The sequence below is a fragment of the Gobio gobio genome (genome assembly GCF_949357685.1).
Source record: "Gobio gobio genome assembly, chromosome: 15".
Taxonomy (NCBI): domain Eukaryota; kingdom Metazoa; phylum Chordata; class Actinopteri; order Cypriniformes; family Gobionidae; genus Gobio; species Gobio gobio.
In genome coordinates, this window is record NC_137108.1 from 6,852,039 (window position 1) to 6,869,616 (window position 17,578).

Sequence of the window (17,578 nt, forward strand, 5' to 3'; positions counted from 1 at the left end):
GCAGTCTTGTTGAGCAGAAGAGAGTTAATGAAAGATTAAAATATTTTAACCCACTCTGAACTTTTAAACAGTAGTGTAACTTAAGGTACTTTTCAAATAACCCTAGTATGCATCAAATTCCATAGAATAACCATTTTTGGTTCCCCAAAGAACCATTTTTATCCGTTTCCACCGAAATTACCCGGAACAATTTGTCCCAGGAACTCTTTTTCCCCCAGACCTGTTGCTGTCTGCGTTTCCATCGCGGTCTAAAGTACCGTGAAGATTAGTCCGGTGACGTAGGAATGCGCATTACTTTCCAGTTCCCACTGGAATATAAGCTTAATAAAGCCTGAACCTAGTCGTCTGATAATCAGTCGTATTTTTTAAAATCCATTGTTGAATCGAATAGCAAACAACTCTTACTTCACAAACCGCAACAGACTTTTAGGTTGAAATAAATGCTGCGTGAGCTCAACCAATCAGCATGTTCAGCGTCCAAGTCCCACCCACGAAAGTTCCTGAACTTTGAAAAAGTACTACCTCACAAGCAGGGCCATTTTGAGGGGGACATCTTTACCCGGAACTTCATTTAGACCCTGGTTCCTGTGGTCAAAACACACCGAGTTCCTGGGGAAAGTTCCCGCGGTGGAAACGCGGCTTTAGTGTGAAGGACATTTTAATAATCTAAAGAACCATTTTCCACTTAGAAGAACGTTTTGTAGAATGGAAATGTTCCGTGGATGTTAAAGGTTCTTCATCAATGCAAATAAATAACCTTAATTTAGTGTAGCATTTTATTTTGTTGCTTTAAAGCTTCAGTGTGTAGTATTTATGAGGATCTATTGACAGAAATGCAATATAATATACATAACTATGTTTTCAGTGCTGTATAAAGACCTTACATAATGAAATAAGGCTTTAATACCTTAGAATGAGTAATTTCTATCTCCACACACCGCGGGTCCCCTTACAGTGAAGTTGCCATTTTGCGCTGTCATGTTTCTACAGTAGCCCTAAACAGTAACGGACAAACTGCTCTACAGAACGCTCTGCTCGCTCCGATTACAACGTTTTGTCCTGTGTCGGCCACCGTAGCTTCTCTATGTGCTTCGAAAGGGAGGGGTGAGCGGTGGGCGGGTGCAATTCACAACCTCACCACTCGATGCCGCTAAAATTCACACAGTGCACGTTTAAAGAACCCCCATACCAGTAGTTGTTCTGAAGAAACCATAATGCACCACAATAACTTTTTAAAAAGGCCATATCGAGCCTTTTTACAAAGTCTTTTTTGGAGGGGGGGCTCTACTAGAGCTGATTTTCATGCTTGAATGTTCAAAAAAACACAATATATTCCCATATAAGCACAATGTGCTCTGATTGGTCAGCTGGATCAGTCTTTTGTGATTGGTCAAGCGCTTCCAGCATGTTTGGGGAATGTCCCACCCCTTACCATAACCGCCAGTTTCAGCACACTACACACTAACTCAACCAGGCCCCACCCCTTAATTCTGCGAATTAATTTTTTAAATGAGGATTATTGTGACGTGTTCATTCCCGGAAGAAAACTCAATGAGGCGTTTCAGGGAGTTCAGAAACAGTGACACTGATATGGAGAATAACTCCCGCTGGAGGGATTTTATGCTTTGGAGCTTTGCAGGCATTTTTCATGCTCAAAATGCAACATTACAAAAAAGTTGTAAATGTAGGCCCCCTTTAAACTCCACAGAACCATCCAGCCAACTCTTGATCAGAAGAGAGTTCTTCGCTGAACCCAAGAGCCACTGAAGAACCTTTATTTTTAAGAGCACATGAGATCGGCTGGAGGTGGGGGAGAGGGGAGAACCTCTCCAGTGACTCCAGCTCCACACCCCAGCAACAGTGGGTCTCATGGTGGAATTTTCCATGGAGCATGTGGCACGGTGCGGAGTATACGCACACTGCTCTCTAGTTTAAATAGTGCTGTGTGGGCTCTGCCAGCGCTCTGTCTCCGCTTGAGCCCCACTCTATATCTCTCTCTTTCTCTCTCACATATTTGTGTGGCTTCCAGTGCCGTTGTGCCCTGCGGCGCTGCCTGCGAGCGCGTCCTGGCGCCCAACCAAATAAGGCTGATAGCCCGTATGTGTTTATTAGCCAACACATTATTCTGACACAAGACACTTCATTCCGAGTCCAGGAAAAAGTTAACCATGTCCTATATATTCTTCTTTCTTTTCTATTTGCTCTTTGTTTCTTTGCCACACATTGGCTCAGTTCCAGAATCTGCACTATCTTCATAGGCAGCTGCCTTCTAAGGATTCTGGACTGAAATGGAATCTCACAACTGACCGATTTGGAACGCTCAACCTAATCAGTGACTACAAATAGCACTCCTCACAGGAAGTGCACGGGATGCTTGACTCACAATTGATTTCTGTAAAGTTAACATGTTGATAGCATGTTAGCTTGTTGCTAAGATAACATTGTTAAACTTTAAATAAAATACCTAGCACAGAAATATTTGGTACATTTGTTCCTTTTTAATTAGACTGGATTTGTCCATTTCTTTTACTTTCCACAGGGTAGGACAGGGCTAGATTTACACTGTGGCGCATTTGATTATATTCTCCTCTAAACCACTAGATTGCACAAAAACTCTTGTTTTATGATGCACATGGAAATTTGATTCTTGATGCAATCATACCATGCTAATTTGATCTAATTATTATTTGGACCTACTTTATATTAGGTGGACTTAACAACTATGTACTCACATTTAAATTAATCATTTGATACAATGCACTTATTGTGTACATACATGTTTTTTACATGTTACTTACATTTAAAAAAAATAATAATACCTGCATGTAATTATATCTGTAATTAATTTCTGTACTTACATTTATAATTACACTGTTGACCCTTCCCTTAAACTTACTCATAGGCTACAACCACACCTGTCCCTAACTTTACCCTTACGCCCGTTTCACACATACTCCGTTTGCAGTGCGTATGCGGTGCGTATTTTTTCCCGTACCCATGTTAACGGATTACAGCTTTCACACTGCACGCGGATGCTGTCCGTCAGTCCGTCCCAGGTGCGGTGCGTCTGCAGCAGTCCGGCGATCGTTTCCGTGCCGAGTCTATTTTTTGCTGTGCTGCACTGCGGAATTAAAGCGACAGCACATTGTTCGCTTTAAAATAAACATGTACTGACGCGAAAATCTAGTAATTTTACCACATATGCATATAATTTAAAATATACTCTGTTTCAAAGTCAACACATGGCTTTTTTTTCTCGGGTAAAGCAAGGAAACGACACCTGGCATTTAGGTAAAAAAAAATTGAAATAATGGAGAGCACGTACGTTCCTGGAGGTGGAAAAACAAAGGTCTTTATGACCTGCTTTTAAAAGGATTTAAAAACGAAAGAAAAGACGAGAGTCTGCTGTTTTTGTATATAGCCTATTGTAAGTTTCTAATTTAAAATGTTTATAGGCTATAAGTTATATTTAAATGTTTTGCCACTTGTGTGAGCTAAATCTAAAATATAGGCTATATAAATATAAAGTAATGAATTGAATAAAACGTTGTTTAAATGTAGGCTACTACGTTAAAACGTGACATCTATGAAAGTGTAAACAAAGAGAATTGCAATTCTGACAAGCCATGTTCAGTAACAACTTTTGGATTTGAAATAAAAATAAAAAAATGAATAAATGCTGTGTTTGTGGTATACAACCGCGGATCAGTTGCGCGCTGCAAACGCAGCATATATGAAAGCACAACAGCGTGTGCTGCTCCTGCACCGCATACGCACCGCAACACGCACCGCATACGCACTGCAGACGGAGTATGTGTGAAACGGGCGTTAAACTTACCCATACCACCACATCTGTCCCTAACCCTACCCTTAAACTTACCCATACCACCACAACTCCCCCTAACCCTACCCTTAAACTTACCCATACCACCACACCTGTCCCTAACTTTACCCTTAAACTTACCCATACCACCACACCTGTCCCTAACTCTACCCTTAAACTAACCCATACCACCACACCTGTCCCTAACTCTACCCTTAAACTAACCCATACCACCACACTTGTCCCTAACTTTACCCTTAAACTTACCCATACCACCACACCTGCCCCTAACTTTACCCTTAAACTTACCCATACCACCACACCTGTCCCTAACTCTACCCTTAAACTTACCCATACCACCACACCTGTCCCTAACTTTACCCTTAAACTTACCCATACCACCACACCTGCCCCTAACTTTACCCTTAAACTTACCCATACCACCACACCTGTCCCTAACTCTACCCTTAAACTAACCCATACCACCACACTTGTCCCTAACTTTACCCTTAAACTTACCCATACCACCACACCTGTCCCTAACTCTACCCTTAAACTAACCCATACCACCACACTTGTCCCTAACTTTACCCTTAAACTTACCCATACCACCACAACTCCCCCTAAACCTACCCTTAAACTTACCCATACCACCACACCTGTCCCTAACCCTACCCTTAAACTTACCCATACCACCACACCTGTCCCTAACTCTACCCTTAAACTTACCCACACCACCACACCTGTCCCTAACTTTACCCTTAAACTTACCCACACCACCACACCTGTCCCTAACTTTACCCTTAAACTTACCCATACCACCACACTTGTCCCTAACTTTACCCTTAAACTTACCCATACCACCACAACTCCCCCTAACCCTACCCTTAAACTTACCCATACCACCACACCTGTCCCTAACCCTACCCTTAAACTTACCCATACCACCACACCTGTCCCTAACCCTACCCTTAAACTTACCCATACCACCACACCTGTCCCTAACTTTACGCTTAAACTTACCCATACCACAACACCTGTCCCTAACCCCACCCTTAAACTTACCCATACCACCACACCTGTCCCTAACTCTACCCTTAAACTAACCCATACCACCACACCTGTCCCTAACCCTACCCTTAAACTTACCCACACCACCACACCTGTCCCTAACCCTACCCTTAAACTTACCCATACCACCACACCTGTCCCTAACTTTACCCTTAAACTTACCCATACCACCACACTTGTCCCTAACTTTACCCTTAAACTTACCCATACCACCACACCTGTCCCTAACTTTACCCTTAAACTTACCCATACCACCAAACCTGTCCCTAACCCTACCCTTAAACTTACCCATACCACCACACCTGTACATAGCAGTTAAGGCCGCCTAATATAGAGTGGGACCTAATTTTTTAAATGTTTTATGCAGTAAATGAGAATCTATACAATAGCTAAACATATTTTTTGAGAGGTCTTGTTAATGATTTACAGTTTTGTTCAAGGTAATTAAATCAACATTTTGATTGAACTGATGTAAAATAGAATATGTAAAAGTTTGGTATTTGGGGTAAAAAGCGCCCCTGCTGTTGGGGCTAAAGGCACAATAATTAACATGATAATAAAAAGCTGGCAGATTTTCCATTTGATAGTATGATATATGGTCAGATTCAGATGTTAAATATAATTTATTAAGTTGGGTGTCCACCTTAGAGATAATCACCATACAGTATTTGTAATTAAAAAGTATTATATTAACCCCTAAATCCATGACTGTTTCACCAATCATTATTACATACTCGGGTCTTTAGCGACCCGGACCTATATCTCACACGGATGGATCTCTACTTGTCGCGATAGTATAAAACTCTCCTGATATTAGAGTAGCGATTACAGAAGAATAAAATAACATTTTGGAGCTTGGAAGGGTTCAGTTTGAGCAGATGTTTTATACCATCATCACCATCCTCGTCAGCTCATTTCCCAGTACATTCAGCATCTGGCTCATATTCGCCATCTCAAACATATCCTCAACACTATCATTTTCAACATGTTCAAAGTAAATATTTTAATCGCTGACAGCTTCTTCACCAGATCCACCATCAAGTGACAGTACACTAATACTTGATTGGGTTCAGTAAATCTCCGAGACATTTCAAGTTTTGCTGATGTATCTTCCTATTCTTTTGTTTCCTGCCTGCAGTAACTATGAGTGAAACGTCACTTCATCGTTGTGTATCCGACATTGCCACCTTGTGGAATAAAGGTGAATTGCACTTATTCAGTCATCAAAGATTCAATTATTGTTGTGCAGAAAACCTTACACTGTTACACACCTCGGGTCGTTAGCGACCCTTTACAATCTTTATAAAAAAAATAAAAATGGGAAAACAGGCATTCTTTTATTTAAAAAAATATATATTGTTATATTGTTTATAATGAATTGATTAAGGAATGCTGAGAAGGTTGATGTCTAACTTTAAAAAAATTAATGAGGAAGAGGGGAGTGAATGACGTCCCGGGTCGCTAAAGACCTGAGGTATTCATATGAGGGTTAATCATAACATATAATAAAATATATGTATTGTTACCACTGCAAAGCTTTCATAATCTTTACTTTTTTAAGATATTTTTTGTGCATTCTTAATTCTCATTCTCAATTGAGAATTTGGAAGCACATTTACCTTAAGGTTAGCCTGGTTATACCCTAATCAACATTTCTGTTTTGCTCCGTTTGAGCTTGTCGCAATGCACTCTGGGATTTCAATATCCATTAGGGACACATGTGATACTGTTTTAAACCTGTCGCAGACAACTCACATCACAAACCAGACAAGCCATTCTGTACTCGCATGCTCAAGTTCAAGGCAGACGTCCAAAACAGTGAATCTAATCACCATGCAGGCAAAAGTTCACTTCCAGAACGAACAAAGTGGATTGGATACATTTGGTGTATTAAGCTCAAACTGTTGAATCCGATTAGAAAAGGTTACGCATATTATACTTTATCCAAGGGAGCGTGCCTATGATGCCTTCAAATGCTAACTACATAGGCAGCTCAGGTTTTGGAGCAGAGCCACAGTGATCTAACCCGCAATCCCAAAGTGCAGATTGCCAAAGTTCAATTCTAAAATAATCAGCGTTTCTCTGATCGTTGACACAGGATTATTTATATCCCGTAAACTGACTGGGGCTGGCACTGTGCCATCTCTATTCATATTTGGAGTATTTATACAGCCGGCAGAGCCAAGAATAACATTTAATGCAAAATATACCTCGGGGCATAAAAGATCTCATTTATTTGGCTTTTTATGCTGTATACTCACATTTAATCTGGGAACTCAAAACGATTACATAATTAATGGCACAATAAGGGCATTTAAAAGCATTGATTTGCTTATATAGGACTGACTTTCAAGACACAGTGGGGTAGTATTTCGGTACACTGAGAAGCATTATTCAAACGTGCTGTGCATGTGTGTGTGAGTGAGTGTAATGGGGGGAAGGAATGAGGATAACATTCTGGTTGCTAAATGAGAACATGAAATATCCTTTTAAATGATTGCTCAGCCCAGCTAATTCGCGTAAATAATGTAAAGATGCTGCACGAGGGCTGACGTCCTCACTGCAGACAGCTGCACAAATATTGATCAGGGGAGACCACGCTATAGCCTGTGATGTGGTGACTGTGGCTTAGTGGTGAAATCTGTGCTGCAACTGAAAGGCTGTGCATTTAAACCCCTCCAAGGGGTGACGCACTGCCACTGTGTGCTTGAAAGAGGAGCCTGGTTATTCCAGAGGGACTGAACCTTTAATATGTGGACTAAATTACAAACTAGTCATTAGAATGTAGTCAAGAATCAGTTTGTTGGATAGCAAAGTAAAATACTCCCACCTTACATTTGGCATGAGGTTCACATTAGACAAATATACAGGTAGACACGGTTGATTTGTCAACCGATAGAGATTCTGGACTATCGTCTCTATTGCAGTTATGCTCATGTGACATTGCATGCGTTTAGGAATTGTGATTTTAAACCGCTGAAGCGCAGTAAGCAGCAAAATACAACTCATTTTGTTATATGCACATGCTGTCTGAGAGACTCAGCGCTCTCTGAGGGACACACGACATGAAGCCAATGCTCATAAAACTGAACTAAGTGCTTTTTGCCGTCTAATTGGGCTTGAACGGTTAAATAAACCTACTTATGTGTCTAAGTGACTATGCCCTTGCACTTAATTTATGTCTTAAGTTACTGTAAACAGTTGAGAGAGAAAACGCACATGTATATTGGATCCGTGCAGCCACTCTTAAAGTGATAGCGCTCAAATGTACCTTTTATTATTAATGCTAATCAAACAACAAAATCTCACACTGCTCTTGACTGAATCACTTTTGTAACTGTAATAATTTATAACTTTAATGTGTTTTTTTTGTACATTTGATTACTTTATACATTTTATGCAGCTTTTTTAGTGCTTGAGGTTTTTCAGGTTTATTTCACTTGTCCTTGTTCTATTGTAGTTTGTTTTTCTATATGCTTGTAATTTGTTTATTTTCTCTTTATTTATTACAGTTTTCTTGTATTCAGTAAGCTTGAGGACTTTTGATATTGATATTGAAAATGGTGACAAGAATTATGACATTTCAATGGTATCAAAAATGTTGATGTCATAAAAACCTTATTTAAAACACAAATAACTATGAAGTGATATAAATTGTTATCGTGGGAGAAAAAAAAAACTCATATCGTGATACAACATTTTGGTCATATCTCCCACTCCTAACTCAAGGCTATAAACATCAATGAGCAGGTCATTTTACAATTATTGCTGTCAGAACGATTATGTGTGCGCAGTGCGCACACATAATATATGTGTGCGCACTGTGTATAATTATTATGTATATCTAAATACACACACTTTTTGGGATTTTTTTTATATTAATATATAAAATATTTATATATAATATAGATTATATAAATATATACAGTATATACATGCAAATATTTCTTGAATATATATATATTATATATATATTATATATATATATATATATATATAATTCTTTTATTGAAAGTGATTTAAACAGTGGCGCCACTATCAGCGATGCGGGTGGAGGGGCCTGTAGATCTGCGGTGCAGTGACAGCCGAAACCTCAAGTCACAATGTTAAATGATAACTGAGTAAATGGCCATTGTCAATTTTGAATGCTCTCTACATTCACACATATTATATTTTTTACTCAATTTCAACTCAATAAAATACCAAAAAGACACTAAATTATCCTGTGCATTGTTGGTACTTATAGTTAAAAAAGGTGCTTTGAGGGTATCACAAACAAGGATTGTTATGAATAACACTTTACATGTATTCCTATTTGCATTCCTTCATTTGGGCTGAGGGAGGGTGGGGGTGGCAGGGAGCCCATAGAGTGTTTTTTGCCCGTGAGATCCTATTTACACTATCCCGGACTTACACACCCAATGCACTGTGATGTCGAGGCTTGAACCTACAAGCTTTCAGTTACAAGTTCCCCACCCCAGAAACAGGTCAGAAACACTTACTCTCGGCAGGGTAGAAGGGCTGCATGTCTATCTTGTGCACTTCTTTGGCGTAGTACTCCTCCTCGCTGCGCTGTCTCTCGCAGGTGGCCGCGCGCTCGTTGGCTTTCTCCTGAAGCAGGTCCCGTGTGCTGTTATAGATGGCGATGATGTCCCGGGACACCTCCTCGGGCTCGGGGTAGATCTCAGGAGGACTGCTCAGCTTGAGTTTGCTGAGGATCTGACCGCGGATGGCCTCGATCCGCTTCTTTTTGAACTGGTCCATGTCCAGAGTGCTGCATGTGGATAAACTGACGGCCACTGTGGCTAAATCCAAGGTCAGAAGGAGACTCAAGACGTACAAGTTCATTTTGTGCTTTTGTTTTTGTACCAGTTAATGCTAATTAATGAATTAAGTCACGCAGAAGCCCAATCATTTCAATAAAATAGCTTTATCCAACTTCAAACGTTGCGCGTTTGCGCACTATAATCTCTCTCTTTTTATTGTACCTGCAAATCCATCCGAGGTGCCAACATGAAATGGTCTGTCAGATCCGTTATACGCGGGACAGTAACTAAGATCTTCATTCCAAATCACTTCATGGTAAGTGCACAAAAGCACGGGGCACTAAAACAGCCATTGATTTGGCCGTCAAAAGTTCCTGCTTCTCAAAGCTCTGTTGATGCAGTTGTTGATGACAGACGCGTCGCCTGCGGGCTTTTTGCGCGCACCTCCACCGCATCAGAGCGCCGCGAACTCTCTCCAAACCGCCGCGCAATCACGCCTCACACTCGCCCGCACTCTACGAGAAGATGTGGAGGTCCAGGAAAAGCCTCTGCTCACTCCGCAAGTCGCATCGCCGCTCCACTGGCGCACAGGTTTGCGCGTTTGGCACCAGCAGATGCTGAAGAAAACGAAGCCTGTACCTGTCTCACGCGTCCTAAAGTCGCGGGACAGAAAAGAGCACGGAGTGATGGGATAAATAACTGTACGAGCAGGTAAAAGCGAGTTCCTTTTCAGTTTACGCACTCCTCCGTTCCTTCTGGTGGAAAACAACGGTCCCTGTGCCAGCACACACATGCACATCTGAAGGCAGCCGGCTGGAGAGAGAGATTTATATAGGACTGACTTCACCACGTGGTTGTGGTCATCACGGTGAGTCCGGGAGATTCGTCAGCGCGCGGGTTTACCGAGCACTTGAGTGTAAATATCTCAGCGTGTCGTTTGCTTCAGCACTGCGGCCAGGTCCTAACGCCCACTGGGTACTTTCGCTCTGGCACAACCAGACTGGGGGGCCTGGCCTCTCTCATTGAACCTCCCCAATAGAAAGTCAAAGTAAACCACAACATAGCAAGAAAGAGATTTCGAAAAGCCAAAGTACTCAGCTGCGCAAAAACGCTCGTGTAACCATTAGTCCCAGATGGCACATCAACAAAACGTACTGTAAATATTTATCACTTAATTAAAGAGCTACATATAACGAGCTAATTAAAAGCTTTGGTGTTTTGTTTAAGTCTTTCAGATGGTTTACATCGAGGATAAAGTGGTAATACTATACATAAATAAACTGGGTCATTTGAAAGCTTGCAATTCAACTTTGTAATTTTTGCAAGATTTTAAGATAACGCTTTATTTTACAGTGTCCTTATTACATATGTTACATGTACTTACCATAGTAATAACAGTAGATTATGCATAATTACATGTATGCAACTAACCTTCAAACAAACCCTAACCCTACACTGATAAAAAAAAAAAAAAATCTATGAAGTAAATACTACAGAAAAAAACAAATATAATTTCTACATGAAAAAAATTGTTCAGACAAGAATTTAAAAAGTAATTCAATTCTATATTAGTACTCAATTCAAGCTTGTAGAATGCACTGGGGTTTGAATAATTATGGAGGTTGGTTTTTCGCTGTTTTCCAGCTGTGTTTACACTGTTTTATCATTGCCGTTGTTTGTTGGGTTTAGTAACTTGCCATTTTGTGACATTTTGAGTTAATTTTCTACTCATAATTACATTCAAACTCAAAAACGATCCATTAAATGTTACTGTGTATTGTGTGCCAAGTATTGAGTCTCTGTGTTCAGGTGCTGCGTTACTTCAATTATGTAGATATGTCTACACAATATCTATTGTGTTATTTACTTAGATATTTCTAAGGAAAGCATACACTTTTGCATTCCAAAGGAAACTTCAACTAAGTAGAAATGACTAAACCTTTTACTGGCCAAGTTAAAATGACTTATTGTCTTTGTTAAATTTACTTAACTTAGTTAAGTGGAGTTTACTTAACTTCATAAGTGTAATTTACTTTGAAAATGTGTGCAAAAACTTGCCAAAGAAAAATTAAGTAAATCTTACTTATTGTTTTTTTCAATGTATAATAAGTACACGTTGTTCATTAATATTACTCAGTACTTAAATATGTAATTACACTGTAACAATGACACCTTAAAATAAAGTGCGACTCGTTTTAAATATTGTATAATGAATTCAATTGTTAATTAATGGCTCAATTAACATTTTTAAATAAATAGTTTGCTCATAATTATGCCTTCAGAAAGTAATTTGACATTACAAGTGCAACATATTTCATATTTTCTACGACAACATATTTCTCATAAGATGTTTATCACTTTTCCCAAAAAATGGTCCCAGAGCTTAAGAGGTTAAGGTTTCAGGCATAATATATTGACTTTATTATTCTGCAGTGTGGTGCGGTTTATATTTATAGCCTTTATAAATTCAATGAAATGAGACAGAGAAGTCTTGGTATAAAACCACCCGTTTAATCTGTACTGTTATCTTGCTTCATTTAGTATAGTGCAAAAAAAGTTACAAATGGTAGCTAATGTTATTACTACTGTTATGACACAGGCAACTGATAAGGAAGGAGAAAGCAGGCCCAGCTGTTGCATCAGTGCATAACAATCTAGCTGATAACCCATTTTGGGAGTGTGTGGATCACAGGGCCGAGGCAGATTCTCTGTGTGGAACATGTAACGGCAGGCTCCCTCAAAGCACCTGCTTGATTTACTCTTCCATCCCTTGAGCTTATGTTTAAAAAAAATCATCATTTGCCAAAGCCTTTTGTACCCGGCCCACACTCCAGTAATCTATCAGGAATGACAGGCCTTCAGAACCCCACCGACGGCCCTACCAACTGCTGTAAACCAGATGTTATCACTAAATCAGTACCAACAAAGACAGATGTAAGACTGCATGAGAGTGAGGGAGAAAAAGGGTAAGGATGTAAAGGAGTGTAGAGAAATTGCACAACATTTTTTTTTATTTTTCTGCATGGTCCACTTGATTGTTCTCACAATCTCTTGCTGTGACTCAAGCGAGCTAAAGCAATGAGGAAGAGGTTTTGTGATACGGGCGAAAGATGAGCAACAGAGGAGCTTGACCCATTCTAGGGCGCTCTGTCAACATGCCCTGGAGAGGGCGGGCATTCCTTAGTGGCAGGTCACAGTGTTTTCGTGACAAATGGGTGTTTTACGCTGGCCAAAATGAAGTGCTGTACCCTCTGAGGGTGATAGCGTACCCTCTCAGACACTGGGTAAATATATCTCAACTGGGTGTGTACACATAGCTGGACTGAGAGCGATAAAGAGAAAGTCTAGAATCAGCACAACTGTCATTCCGGCGAAGCTGAACCATTGAAGGTCAAAGGTCAACCCCTGGCAACCCTCCAATCAGAGAGGCTGACAGTGCACTTCTGCTAAAAGGGCCTGTTATATTACAACAATCCTAATGAGCTCATGAGAATAAAATACACCATATGGCCCGCATTGTGATGGAAAGCATGAATTCAGTAGGAGTTTAGATTGCATGTACAGAACCGGCTTTTCCTAGAGGTCAGAGTGTCAAACCAGCGGGAGAGCACTGCACTACTTTGACAGCAGCGCCTCCCTGTGGTCAACTAAAACATCACTGCTTCTGGAGAGCCACGATCCAGCTCTAAGCCTAATCAAACACTTGAACCAGCAAATCAAGATCTCCAGGATTACTAGAAGCTTCTAGGCTGTATGAAGGGGAAAATTGGAGCTAAACTGTGCATGATGTAGGCCCTCAATAAGCAGAATTAGACCCCTTGACTAAGGTCACAGTGATCCAAGAAGTATTAGTGAAATGTGTGATGAACTACACATTTCACACCTACCCCCGGTTTCACAGACAAGGCTTAAAGGACAACTCCGGTGAAAAATGAACCTAGGGGTAATTAACACATGGTTACCGAGTAGATCGTTCTCTGGGATGCGTTTTCATGAAAATCGAATGTAAAAAGTTTTATCTCTAAAAACAGATTAGCTTATAACGCTAGTATATGGGGCATATAATAAGTCAAATTAAATCGCTAGTTAATACCACTAACAAGGCTCAAAATAGCCTCACACTAACACGGTAGCATAATGAGGGTCCCTACATGCAAACCGAAGCATTGAGAACGTTGTAAGTGTACAAACAGTTTAACAATAATTCCAAGTCACAGTTCATCACTTAGCACAGCGTTCGTGGCTCGACTTGTCGAGACTTGTCTTTTCCAAGATGGCTCCTGTCTGTATACGCCTATTGTACTGTCTTTATAAAGTATCTTCTTATTAAACTGTTTGTACACTTACAAAGTTCTCAATGCTTCGGTTTGCATGTAGGGACCCTCATTATGCCTTCGACTACACTGCCAGTGCAGGAAGAGACGCCGCAAGGTACCTGAGAAGTACCCGCTAGGAGAGAGAGGAGACATGCACAGTCTGGAAAAGTTGACGGAGGGAGGAAGTGAGCTAAGAGAAGCTGGAGAAAAGAAAAGGAAGAAGAGAAAATGGAAGGAGCAAAAGATCACAGAGCCAACGCCACTTCTTGTGAAGGTCAAACCTCTGCATACTACAGTCAGATCTTCCTTCTTAAAGCCAATAGAGGGAGATCTACCAAAGCTTCCAAGTGTCTCCGGACACCTCGCTCACTTCAAACCCCTGCCTCCAGTGATGAAACCTGTGCATCATCAGAAACCAGATCCAGCACCTGAGGATGTGTTATCCCTGCCATGTTTTCCGCCTCAAGTGGATCCTCCATGTCCCGATGAAGGTGTTTCCTTCCAATGCTCTTCATCCCATGTGCTTCCATTGGTGGTTCCTCCATGCCCCACTCCAGCACCTGATTAACTGTTTTCCATCCGATGCTTTTCATCCCTAGTGCGTCATCAAAAAGGAGTTCCTCCATGCCCCACTCCAGCACCTGATGAACTGTTTTCCATCCGATGCTCTTCATCCCAAGTGCGTCATCCCAAAGGAGTTCCTCCACGCCCCACTCCAGCACCTGATTAACTGTTTTCCATCCGATGCTCTTCATCCCAAGTGTGTCAGCCCAAAGGAGTTCCTCCACGCCCACTCCAGCACCTGATGAACTGTTTTCCATCCGATGCTCTTCATCCCAAGTGCGTCATCCCAAAGGAGTTCCTCCACGCCCCACTCCAGCACCTGATTAACTGTTTTCCATCCGATGCTCTTCATCAAAAAGGAGTTCCTCCACGCCCCACTCCAGCACCTGATGAACTGTTTTCCATCCGATGCTCTTCATCCCAAGTGCGTCATCCCAAAGGAGTTCCTCCACGCCCCACTCCAGCACCTGATGAACTGTTTTCCATCCGATGCTCTTCATCCCAAGTGCGTCATCCCAAAGGAGTTCCTCCACGCCCCACTCCAGCACCTGATTAACTGTTTTCCATCCGATGCTCTTCATCCCAAAGGAGTTCCTCCACGCCCCACTCCAGCACCTGATGAACTGTTTTCTATCTGATGCTCTTCATCCCAAGTGCGTCATCCCAAAGGAGTTCCTCCACGCCCCACTCCAGCACCTGATTAACTGTTTTCCATCCGATGCTCTTCATCCCAAGTGCGTCATCCCAAAGGAGTTCCTCCACACCCCACTCCAGCACCTGATGAACTGTTTTCCATCCGATGCTCTTCATCCCAAGTGCGTCATCCCAAAGGAGTTCCTCCACGCCCCACTCCAACACCTGATGAACTGTTTTCCATCCGATGCTCTTCATCCCAAGTGCGTCATCCCAAAGGAGTTCCTCCACGCCCCACTCCAGCACCTGATTAACTGTTTTCCATCCGATGCTCTTCATCCCAAAGGAGTTCCTCCACGCCCCACTCCAGCACCTGATGAACTGTTTTCTATCTGATGCTCTTCATCCCAAGTGCGTCATCCCAAAGGAGTTCCTCCACGCCCCACTCCAGCACCTGATTAACTGTTTTCCATCCGATGCTCTTCATCCCAAGTGCGTCATCCCAAAGGAGTTCCTCCACACCCCACTCCAGCACCTGATGAACTGTTTTCCATCCGATGCTCTTCATCCCAAGTGCGTCATCCCAAAGGAGTTCCTCCACGCCCCACTCCAGCACCTGATTAACTATTTTCCATCCGAGGCTTTTCATCCCAAGTGCGTCATCAAAAAGGAGTTTCTCCGAGCCCCACTCCAGGACCTGATGATGTTGTTGCTCTGCGACGTCCTCCCAGCCGGAAGCCTCAGCCATTAACCTCTTCCCTGTTTGAGCCACCTCCACAACTCATGCTGATTGACATAGAGGATGAGGAGAGCGAGTACGTGGAGTACACAGGGAAGACCATCCGGCCAGTGACTTACTCAAGTCTGAACGCCGGAGGCTGAAATCAAACCGAGAAAGACGTTTGCTTGGTTGGAGGAGGACAACGAGGTGCAGGAGGAAGCGTGGGCGAGTGAAGTGGTGGAGGTCAAGGCATTTGAGGAAGAGGAAAGTGACCCCAGCGAAATGGGAGACTCCAAGGCCATACAAGGCCATTCGGATGATGCCTCTCAGATCGATGAGCTCACGAGGAAGCTCTTCTATGCAGTCTCTCCTGACGGTCCCGAGAATGAGACCCAGCACAATGTGAACGTCCAGACAAAGTGCAAACGAAAAGTGCCACTTGTTCTGTTCACATGGGCAGAGGAGAAGGCCAAGAAAAAGCAGGAGAAGAAAATAATCAAGGAAAAGGTGCGAAGAGAAAAAGAGTTGCTGCTTGAACGCTACATGAACGATCCGAAATTGAAACACTTGTGGATCAACAAGCACAACCGCAACTACAACTCCTCCTAATGCAGATCATCGTCCCTCTTCACCTTTAACCTGTGTAAATAAAAAAGTCTGCATACTAAAAGTTGAAAGATTCATGACTCTTCCTGACTATTAAAACATAAAACGTGTATATGAACAACCCTCTACAATGCGAGTAAATCATCACTCTGGGCGATTAAATAATATTTATCATTAGCCATTGGCTAATAAATTCTCAGATTTTACTCGCCAGTGTGTGTGTTAGATGCTAAGAATAAGTTTAGCATAAATATATTTTTACTGGGGACCCTCATTATGCTACCGTGTTAGTGTGAGGCTATTTTGAGCCTTGTTAGTGGTATTAACTAGCAATTTAATTTTACTTATTATATGCCCCATATACTAGCGTTATAAGCTAATCTGTTTTTAGAGATAAAACTCTTTACATTCGATTTTCATGAAAACGCATCCCAGAGAACAATCTACTCGGAAACCAGGTCAAGTCAACTTTATTTATATAGCGCTTTTAACAATGTAGATTGTTTCAAAGCAGCTTTACAGTGTTAAACAGGAAAATAATGCAGCATAATTTTATTCAGCTGTATAGCCATTCTGGAAAAAACGCTGATGTTTTTTTTTAATTAGTTGTCCTTTAAACCTAGTCCCAGACTAAATGCATGTTTGAGCTCTTTTAACTGAACGCAACTTGCACTGACATGTCTTAAAATATGTCAGTGCCATTGTTTTGCCTCAAGATGCACACCGGTAATGTTTTTTTTTCTAAGGCACGTTTATAAAAGCTACTTACATTAATTGAACTAAAGCCTAATCCTGGCTTAATCTAAGCCCTGTCTGTGAAACCAGGGGCCCATATTTTCAGATTAAAAGTAGCTAAATCAGAATTATTGTGCTCCTGGAGGTCCACTGTCCATTTAGTTCCAACCCTGATCAAACACATGCCTGTAACTTTCAAGCAATCCTGAAGACCTCTATTGGCTTATTTAGGTGCGTTTGATCAGAGTTGGAGGAAAACTCTGCAGGACAGTGGATCTCCAGGAGCAGAACTGAAAAAAACCCTAACCTAAGTATCCTACTAGGGAGCCAGCCCTGCTTCTGT

General features: G+C 41.6%; 1 protein-coding gene across 1 annotated transcript in view; it reads right to left on the minus strand.

Annotated features, from left to right (window-relative positions):
* tgfb2 (transforming growth factor, beta 2) overlaps positions 1–10,578 on the minus strand; it is a 68,214-nt gene extending 57,636 nt beyond the window's left edge. The window contains exon 1 of the mRNA XM_079836163.1: positions 9,397–10,578. Within this exon, the coding sequence (XP_079692289.1) occupies positions 9,397–9,742 (346 nt within the window). The 5' untranslated portion in view covers positions 9,743–10,578. The remainder of the gene's footprint in view (positions 1–9,396) is intronic.
* Between the last annotated feature and the right edge of the window lie 7,000 nt (positions 10,579–17,578).